Genomic DNA, 9984 nt, shown 5'->3' with positions numbered 1-9984 from the left:
AGATCTCAGTTCATCTAGTTATTGGCATCCGGCTTAAACAGGGTGGTAGGCCCCTCTTGCTGGAACTAACAGTCGATGGCCGGAGAAAGCGTGATCGTGACCAAAGAGCCACTTAAAGGATAAGGTTTGCATGGGGCCTCCGAGATGGGGGAACAAGTGTGCTTCGAGATTCCAATATAGGCTGTCTATGTGAGATGATACGTGGTCGTCTAGGCACACTTAAGCTTCAACAGCAATTTCTTGAGCCACTTAACATATCAAATGCAGAACCAAGTGGGAAAAGAAAAAAAGAGCCTTGCACAACATGTACAGATAATAAAAACCCAAAACTATGTATTATGATAAAATATCAAATAATACAAATTCCAGTCATAGAGACAGATGGATATAGCTACTCCAAAACTATGATCGATTATCGAGTGTGACTGAATATGCACAATAAAATTAGGGAAAGGTGATGAACGAAATATGCTAGTAAAATGATAAATAAGCACTCAAAAGATACATGAATCAACAATGAAACTGTGTCAATATAATACGTGGTGCAATGGTTGTGTATTGGCCTAACCTCATCTGCTCCATGAAACTGAGTCGATTTCTTCCCTTGCAGCTCGGTACAGTTCAAGCGTCTTAGCACATTGTTGTCTATGCTCCATCAACGATGGATCCTCATCCAAAAGCTTAGCAAGCTCCTTTCCCTGCATAGCAGGGAGAAAAATCATTAAAATCCAAAACTTAATTAGGAAAAAAAAGAAATAAAATACACAGCATAATTAGGTTGCCAAGGGGTGGTAGACCTCTTTTTTTCCAACTTGGGTATAGAAATGGTCAAGCAAAGATCGCTTAGCTTCTCGAACTTGGCAATAAACTGCTGACTTTGGGATGGAGTTTTTGAGTGTTTCCGACACCATGCCTATATACGAGGATACATTCGATCCTATCCTCCTAAAATGCCCCTCGCTATATCGGTCAATAGTGGAGGATGCAGGATTCCCTCCCTTTTCCACCTCCTGTGGAAGCTTCCGGAAGAATTCCACTGTCAAGTATGATGCCTCCATGTCAACCAGCCGCAAAGCAGTCTTTCGACTATCTTCACGAAATCTCTCCAAAGCTTCATATGCAGCAGCAGCTAATTCAGCTTGGAGAGTAGGAAATCTTCTCAACTCCTGTTAATTAAACATGTATCAGCATGACTTTGGTCATTCAGAGAAATAGATAGTACTTCAGAAGATCTTTAACTGCTTGACCTCTTACCTCTGTCTCTCCTACAGACTTTCTCACCAATTCCTTCAAAACATGGTGCACCTACAATATTTATAATTCTAGATTACCAATGCAAAAACAAAAGAAAGAAAGAAAGCTCACGCCCCTTATGGCCTTAAAAAACCACACCAAAGCAGAAAAGTTGAGAGGCAAATAAAAAAATGCTTTAGAGAATACATGGGAAAAGATAGCTTACCGCATCTGTTGTTGCCTCAGTCGGGCCTCTAAAATAATTGAGAGCACCCTCGATAAGACGACGGTAACCTTGCTCTGGAGCAATCAAGTGCGGCTGATAACCATCTGCTTCGGAGACGATTTTCTTCACATTTTGCAAAGAGAGATGCCGGTCAAAGGGAAGTTTCCTCAAAGCAGCAGGGAGTTGATTGTCGAAAATTCTATATATTCGATCACCACCAGGCCGCCTGTTATTAAATAGCAAAATATTCCATAATATCATATGCTTAGAATGAAAATTTAAAATAAGAACAATGAAAGTTACCATTTATTAGAGGTGAAGGCATATAGAAACGAAGCAAGGGGGCAATTCAACAAGCAAAAAGCTACATGCAATTGGTCATCAGTGCATGTTTAACTTCAAAATTTATAACAACTAACGGCCAACAACATATTAATAAAAGAAATGATGCACTTGATGTAATGTTACAACAATAGTTGATTCCTCACAGGTGAGGCATCAAAGATTAATCAATCATATCAATAGCAATAAAAAACATTTAGAAGTGTCATAATTATGTAGTATCATGGAGCTTCCAAGTGTGCCAGATGCCTAATGTTTGAATATTTCTAGTCTTTGACATAAAGATACCCACAACTGGAAGTAACCAAGTTAGCCTGAAAATGCATATTATCTGCATACATGCAATGGACTAAGAGGGGAAGGGAAGTCAGAACATTGTTGATCATCATAGCGAAGATAAAAGCTACTTACCCTCCATCTAGATGTTCTTTGAATATCCGGTCAAACGCATGGCAGAGTTCCAATATAGTGTACAGCTGTGCCTGAAAAAACAATAATAAAAAAAGCACATTACTGTTTTCCTTTCCAATTCTTACAAGAGAATGAGATGCAAGTAACTTACCCCTGAATCAACAGCAACAGGTCTCCCCAGATGCTCCATCTCTGATTCAAGTTCATCAATTGTTTTATTGATCAAAGATGTGATACCTGGAATGCGAGCCCTAATAACAGACTCCAGATGCTGAATGCAGTCACCATCATTTTTCAGTGAGTGTATTTCTACAGTACTTAAGTGAATGCTATCTTAAATTGTGAACAAGAATTATATATTACCCTTGAAAGAAGCTTAGCTAGATACTCAGATCCCATCTTATCGGCTAAGTGGGCATAGTCAGGACTAGTTGCAAAGTACTCCCTCTCCTTTCGCCTGGCAGCAATCATGTCAACATTCCTGTTTATATCTGCTTGTGAACGGTTAACAATGCCAACCCAAGGTTGTTGCAACCGAAAAGATCTTCCTTCAAGAACCTTATATAAACACCATGAATGTATTAGCAATTAGCTTTAGATTCAAATAAAATTATGCATAGATATATGATGATGAAAAAGAAACCACTACAGACAAAAATACAAAAACTGTATATACTTATGTCTTCATAATTCACCACAATCATATAGGGGGAATTTTTCCTTTCCAAAAAAAAAGAAGAAAAAAAAAAACAGAAACTTACATCTAGAGCATTTGTTCCCTGATCCATTAGATCTAGCTTTGTCAACACCCCAAATGTCCTTTCACCTAATCACAGTTCAAAGAACAGACACTCATACAGGGGTAGAAAATGAAAATATACACAGCTTCAACACTCATAAAACCATCATTGCAACAAGGAAAAATGGGTGCAATAAATGCTTTCTAAGATATTTTTATAATTGCAACAGCTACTAATATTAACTTTACCATTTCAAAAGCTATTGCTAACTCATACCTGTTGGATCAACTTCTCTAGCAAGCTTCATTGCATCAGAAGTCGCAATATCTTGATTGGCTGGAGATATGGCCAGTATAATGCAGTTAGGCTGAAAAAAATAGTATACTTTGAGAATGAATTTAATTAAAGACAGACATAATAATAGATAGCATGTATAAATGCTGAGTCAGAATAGAGAGAAGGTTCTCTTAATCAGTACAAAAACAATGATATCAGCCAAAGCATAAAGCATATAGACAGGAAAATCTCTCGGAAGCCCTAACCATGCTCCCCCTTAAAGTTAAAAACTTTACTTCTAAATCAAAATTCAGAACAACAATATGGCTTCTGGTACTTAGTACATAAAGTTCAGGAAAAAATAGATCATACAACATCTACAAGAAAAAAAAGGGATCATATAAGCATCACCATATTTCATAAAAGAGTATAAGGCCAATGGCTAGAGGTTGAAAAAAATGATGCCACTGGATGGTTAATTTGGAGAGAATATGAAACCAAGTAGATCGTGCAAAATTGGCTTCTATTATCTGACCTAAGCAATTTATTCACAATCATAATCCATCGATAGAAGCAGAATATTTCTCTATGAACAACCTAGATAAACTTTTAAAAAGACCAAGGATTTCGTTTCAAAATAACAATAGATGTTTAAACAAAAGTATTACAAACCTCATTGCTGAGATGAACTGACAAGTTCCTAAAAGAAAAGAGATATCACTAAATAACAAATGTCAGAAACAGAAAAGGCTTTATAACTTAAACTATTAATAGAGAAGATATTGAGACAGGACATGTACTGAAATGGCAAGATAATTGGCATCCATTTCACCAGATTATAGAATCAAACAATCAAAATAATACTTAAAGATCCACTTTCCTGCTAACTTGAATACCTTCTCTACATATGATCGGACCATATTGTCAATATCTTCAACAATAGTATCGGGCTGCCCCTCTGTAAAAACAGGCATCATTATATTAAATAACAAACAAAATGAAGCTATATACTACAATAAACCAAAGGATATATGCGCAAAGCTTGAGTGAAATATCTACCTACAGCAACCTTTGTCAGACCAGGTAGATCAATCAATGTTAAGTTCACAACTGCCAAAAGGAACACAGCAATGAATGGTGTCACTAATAAATGTAAAACTTCTAAATAAAGCATTGTATGAGAAGAGGGCGCGCGCGAAAACTGGAGAATTAGTTGCAACTATTAAAGAAGATAGCAAGTTTTGGAGGAATCCCTTGCAACAAAATTATTAATTGAGACTCGTTTTCTTATTTTTTTTGTTCCTTTGTAGCAGTTTAGATTTAAAATTTTAGGATTTATAGGGGGGGTTATGTGTCAAAGTTTATAAGCTTAAAAGATGGAGGATTAGTATCAGATGGTTAGACAATCTCCGAATGTAGGATTGCACCAAATTTAAAGTTTTTCTGTTGTTTGACCATGTCTCATGCAGCCAAAACCTTAGTGATTGGGGCCCATAAATAACTGTCCAAAACAAAGAGATTGTGAGAATAGAGAATGCAGAAAGCATCCAAGTCTGGATCCTCTCTACTACATGTCTGAACTCTGAACTGGATACAGTCCCAAATCACCACCGTCCATGAATTGTGGAACATCAGGAGATTGACAGGGCAAGAATGTAACATTTCTGCCGTATTCATTCACCCACCATCCAGCAATAAATGAACAATTGTTGAAGTAGATTGTACCTTTCAGAGAGGATCCGAACTCAAGGCATACAATATGACCTCACCTGTTTTTTCTTCCCTTATACATCAAGTAGCTAGCCTCTATTATGGGCATTTTTAAGAAAAGATAAAAATGATTTTTTCAGGGAATTTTTGATTTTGAGACACTTTAAATGCAGGAAATAAAACTATGATTTTACTTTTCTCACTTTTTTCATCTCAAGCTTCTGCTGGGTTAAAGAAATCACCATGCTGGATCAAGAACCCATTATTATACAGTTTCATAATTATTCAAGGTCACATTTCTCAGTCATGATCTACTGCTATTTCTTATCGCAGGGTTGACAAGAAATTTGTTTCCAAATAAGAGACGGAAATGAAAAATTGGCAAAAATAGATTTACTTTTTTCTGTGGAGCCTTATCTAAGAAACATGATCCATTTCAATGGAAAGGACTCACTAATGACAAAATTATATGAAATAAAGCAATCCAACACGGGATAATAGTGCAATTGAGGCTACAGTTCTCGTTGAATTTCAGGCGTTAAGCTGCATATGGTTTGGGTATAATGAAAGATGGCTCAATCAATTAGCAAACAGGTTGTGGTAACTGATGGAAAATGAGAGAGTGAAGAACAATTACTCAAGTTCTTGTTATTTACTAAGATTTTAAAGGTTGCTATAATACTTGCTGGAAACACACACCGACGTACAGACATGCATGGATGCAAACAGAAAAAAAAAAAATCATACAAAAATGCAGGGAATCTAAAATCATACAATATAACAAACAGTTTCAACATAACTGTACAGGAGAAATAAGTTGAATAATTTGTACCCTTTGGATGCCCCTTATTGGTGTCTTCTCATATTTGCTTATCATGAGGTTGAACAATTTTTTTAAATGTAAAACATCATAAGTTAAAAAGAGGTCTAAAATTGGGAATAAATTGACAAAATCTTCCATGCATTTTTAAAATATTATAATATTTTCTTTGATATATCTGATGTATTAGCAAACTTTCCATTACAACTGGTTTCCCAAACACTAACATTAAGTCAGGAGGATTGATTCATATAGAATTTAGTAGCTTTGACAGGGAATATTAACTCAATTTTTGGTGTTGGCATCGTTCGAAAAACGTGTGTTGTTCTATTTAGGTAATCATATGTTACGACAAAAGATATTGAGTGATTGAAAAAAAATGGAACACCTGTAATACAAAATTAAAACAATATCCGTCTCATAGCATCTATGATAACATAAGATAAAGGAAGATGGTGATAGTAGTAAATACCATTAGGTGAGTAGATGCTAAGATGAATGGGAACGGGGGAAATTTGTTTTGTTTTTCCAGTCATTCTATCAGTTTCATCTTGGATTTCTTTCCGTACAAGAGCTGCATAGAATTAATCATAGCATAAAATCATTAAAAGACAATGTACAACTGTATTTAAAAAATTGCAAATAAAACTACCAACAATAGATATGCACAATCTATCAGAACCGGGGCCTAGACCGGTTGCCCAGCAGAACGGGTCGATACGACCCCATGTCGTTCTATGCCAAGCCTGTTCCAACATAGTAAAGGAGGCAAGAGAAGAAGGAGAACGGGAGAGAGGAAGAGAGAGAGATAAGGGGGAGAGAGGGAAGGAGAGAGAAGGAGGGTGGCGAAGGCCGGCGAGCCATGCGGAAGGCCAGAGGAGGGGATCCGCCTCCGGTCCTCCTGTTTCAAACGAAACAGGAGCACCGGAGGGAGGCCTTCTTATTTTTGCTATTTTTAAGCGAAGTCGACAACCGGCCTCTACCTCCCTCTCTCTTTCTTCCTCTCCCTCTCCCTTCCTCTCCCGCTCTCTCTTTCTTCCTCTCTCTCCTTCTCCTTCTCTCCCTCCATCGTCGTTTTCTCGTTTTGGTCGTCGGAATCGTCCCGGTCGGCCATCGATATGGCTCGGTACGCCTCAAACCAAGTGGTCCGGATGGTTCCGCTGACCATACCCGTAACGCTTGCATATAATCCCATATGTTAGGATCTTGGATTATAGAGTATTGGCTAATGGCTATAATCTCATAGGATCTTACCTTTTTGGCCGCTTACCGTGATTTTAGGAAAGGATGCACAGAGAGAGAGAGAGAAAGAGAGAGAGAGAGAGAGAGAGAGAGAGCATTTCCACATAAACCATTTCAGACATCTATTTCATTCAGTGGGAGAGAACAACATCATGATATTCATGTTCTTATATATTCTTGAAATAAAAACAACTAATGTAATGATATATGATAGAGTTGGGTTCAAAACTTACATGATTCTCCCCTACATATTAGTCTTAGCTATGAAAAAAGAAAATCACAACCATAAAAAGGTTTATATACACAGTCTTTGCTGCTTCGTATTAAATAAAATTCCGAACAACTGTTGTCAATTCGCTATTTTGACCCCACTCACAACCCACACGATTCAAATTACTTTTAACAAAGCAATCAAATGCATCAGCATGGCAATACAATCAAAAAGAAAGTTGTCCTACAAAGCCCTAGATTCTCTAAAATAATGATTTACATAAAAATTTAGAACGAAATAATTAAAAAAACGAGAGATAAAAAAAAAAAAAGAAACTTCTTGATGAGGAGAATAACACACCAAAGTCGGTAAATCTCCTCCTTGGCAAGTGCAGGAATTCAGCGTACTCTTGCCGTCCTTCCTCCGTCTTGTGCAGCTGTAGCACGAGCGGCCTCCTCGTCACAATCCCTTCAAAATAAAAAAAAGGAAATAAAGAAAGCATCAAAACATAAATCAAAAATCGCCAAAAAGAAAAAACCAAAAAACAGGGAAACAAACAAGGACCAAAAGCTCAAGAACCAAACCAGATCCACGGGGGAGGAAATCCCTCCCAACGATGCTCTCCAAGACCGAAGATTTTCCCGAGCTCTGCTCTCAAACCGCAACAAGAACAGAGTCAGCAGACCAAAGGAGACCAACAGACGCCTAAACGTATAAAGAAAGGGAGAGGAAAAGAAGAAGGGAGGGAGACCTGTCCTCCAACGACGGCGACAGAGGGGAGCTCCTCCCAGAGGGTCGGCAGGGTGGGGCCGCCGTCGGCCCCGCCGAAGTCACCGAGCACCGTGCATGCCCTCTGGATCCGGTTCACGAGCCCGATCAAGCTCTCCATCGTCGTCATCTCCCAAGCCCAAACCACAAACCCAGTCTCTCTCGAAGGAACGAACAAAGAAGAAGAAGAAGAAGAAGAAGAGGAAGAAGAGCGAGAGCTGCGAAGACTTCGTCGCTTCCAGAAGGCTTCGGGGACAAGAAAACAGCGGCGGTTTGGAGTTTTCCCGTAGAAATTTCTATGCGGAAGATGGATCCGCCGTCAGTGGTTTCAGTTCCATACATCTCGTCCATCCATAGTGTATCGCTTTAGAAATTTGTATGCGCGCAATCTGATGGTGACGTCAGTGGCGGGTTTATTTCTCTTAACCGGCAGCGTGGGAATAGGTTCGGGAGATGCCGGTCGGCTAAAATTCGTCTCCTTATCACTACAGTCTCATAGAATGTTCTATGCGAACACCCTCCACATGATTTGCCTAACAAGGGGACGGTGGATCAGTGATTACGTATAGATATGTTTATGCGGGATGGGAAATGGCGGCCCATGTTGCGCCTTTATTTTGAATTACGGGTCCACCACGGCGGTTTATTTCAAATCCTATCACATCCTCCCGCGGCCCGTTTTCCCTCCTTTGAGACTTGTGTAGTTGTGCTCTTTCATGAACCGGAATGACCCGGTCTGGTCCTCCGGCGTTTAGATCGGATCAGATCGAGTTAGGTTGGCTGTGGTTCCGCACGTTTCGAACTCGAAACCACTTAGTTGGAAGTAAGGCCCAGTTCCACTGAGCTACCACCTCAGTAGCGGTCATAATTTTATTATATTATATTTTCTTACCAATTTTGCATTAAGTGATAACAATAAAAGAAGAATGTTATGTCTATTGAACAGTTGAATGGAAATGTTTGTAATAATTAGGCGATCTTTTCTCCACCTATTATTCTCCAACATCACAATTTAGATTTACACTAAGAGGCAACTTAATTTATTTTAGCTATTATCAGTTCATTTTGTAACAATCATGTTTGACTGTAGCTTGCGTCACAAAAATAAGTTATAATGCTCCATACAGCTATGTGTACTAGACTTTGCTACTCTATATATTACCTTTTTTTTTTAGGATTGAAAACAAAGGTATTTCTCCATTATTATTTATTAGACCGTATTTAATATACAGGATGGAAATATAGAATTCTTGGAATATTATTCACTAAAGCTTTGAGCTCTTTATTTATGAGAACCATGAGGATCTACCTCAACATGGTGGTCTAGTGCATGAGACTCTTATGGAGCTGCTTTGTAGTACCATCCAGACTTTTGTTGAGAATTTGAAATCCAAATATCGAAGAGGAAGAGGGCTTGTTTCGCGATCTCTATATATTATACTTGTCCATGTGCAGTGAATTAACTATATTGCCTTCCCAAATTAGATTGACTCAACTATTGCAATGCATCACTTTCTAATGATAGCAGCTTAGGTAATGGCACGTGTAACCATGCATGAATGGCGATATTGGGATATCTGCATGTGATGCATTTTTTTTTTGGATACATCGGCAGCTCACGCTAGTCGTGCATGAGCATTGCCATCTAAGTTAAAGACCAAAATGCTACACAAAGGTAGAGGAACAGAAACAGAGCTGGTTCATAAAATATCTTCTAAATGGTGAGCAGCAAAGAAGACAACTCAATCGGCAGTTCTGTTCATCTTTCGAAACACGTGCGCAATCTGTGAGGCATTACGCTCCCTCAGTAGCCGTCAAATGTCCTCCAGAAGCGGATGGTCGAGCATCCCCGATCCCTTCAGAATTCCTCTCCAGAATAATGCTCTGGGCCTTTAGTACTCGTCTCGTATAAAAGACTCCCTCACTGGCAGCCCTAAACTCAAAAGTGATGCATATTTGCAACGTCCATGCCTTGGATGTAAGATGCACAGCATCCCATCTGCAG

General features: G+C 38.7%; 1 protein-coding gene across 1 annotated transcript; it reads right to left on the bottom strand.

Annotated features, from left to right (window-relative positions):
• Positions 1–313: 313 nt before the first annotated feature.
• Positions 314–8230, bottom strand: LOC103706402 (phragmoplastin DRP1E). The gene is made up of 15 exons (XM_008790490.6): positions 7963–8230; positions 7796–7859; positions 7572–7679; positions 6231–6332; positions 4288–4338; positions 4125–4186; positions 3229–3319; positions 2974–3038; positions 2576–2770; positions 2364–2483; positions 2213–2283; positions 1460–1685; positions 1255–1305; positions 798–1166; positions 314–698 (listed from the first exon to the last, which is right to left on the bottom strand). The coding sequence occupies exons 1-15, from the start codon at positions 8107–8109 to the stop codon at positions 570–572; spliced, it is 1851 nt and encodes a 616-aa protein (XP_008788712.4). The 5' UTR covers positions 8110–8230; the 3' UTR covers positions 314–569.
• Positions 8231–9984: the final 1754 nt, after the last annotated feature.

The sequence above is a fragment of the Phoenix dactylifera genome, chromosome 16, assembly GCF_051530095.1.
Source record: "Phoenix dactylifera cultivar Ajwa chromosome 16, Ajwa_hap1_PhDact_Kaust_v1.1, whole genome shotgun sequence".
Lineage (NCBI taxonomy): Eukaryota > Viridiplantae > Streptophyta > Magnoliopsida > Arecales > Arecaceae > Phoenix > Phoenix dactylifera.
This window is presented reverse-complemented; position numbering and strand designations above follow the sequence as displayed.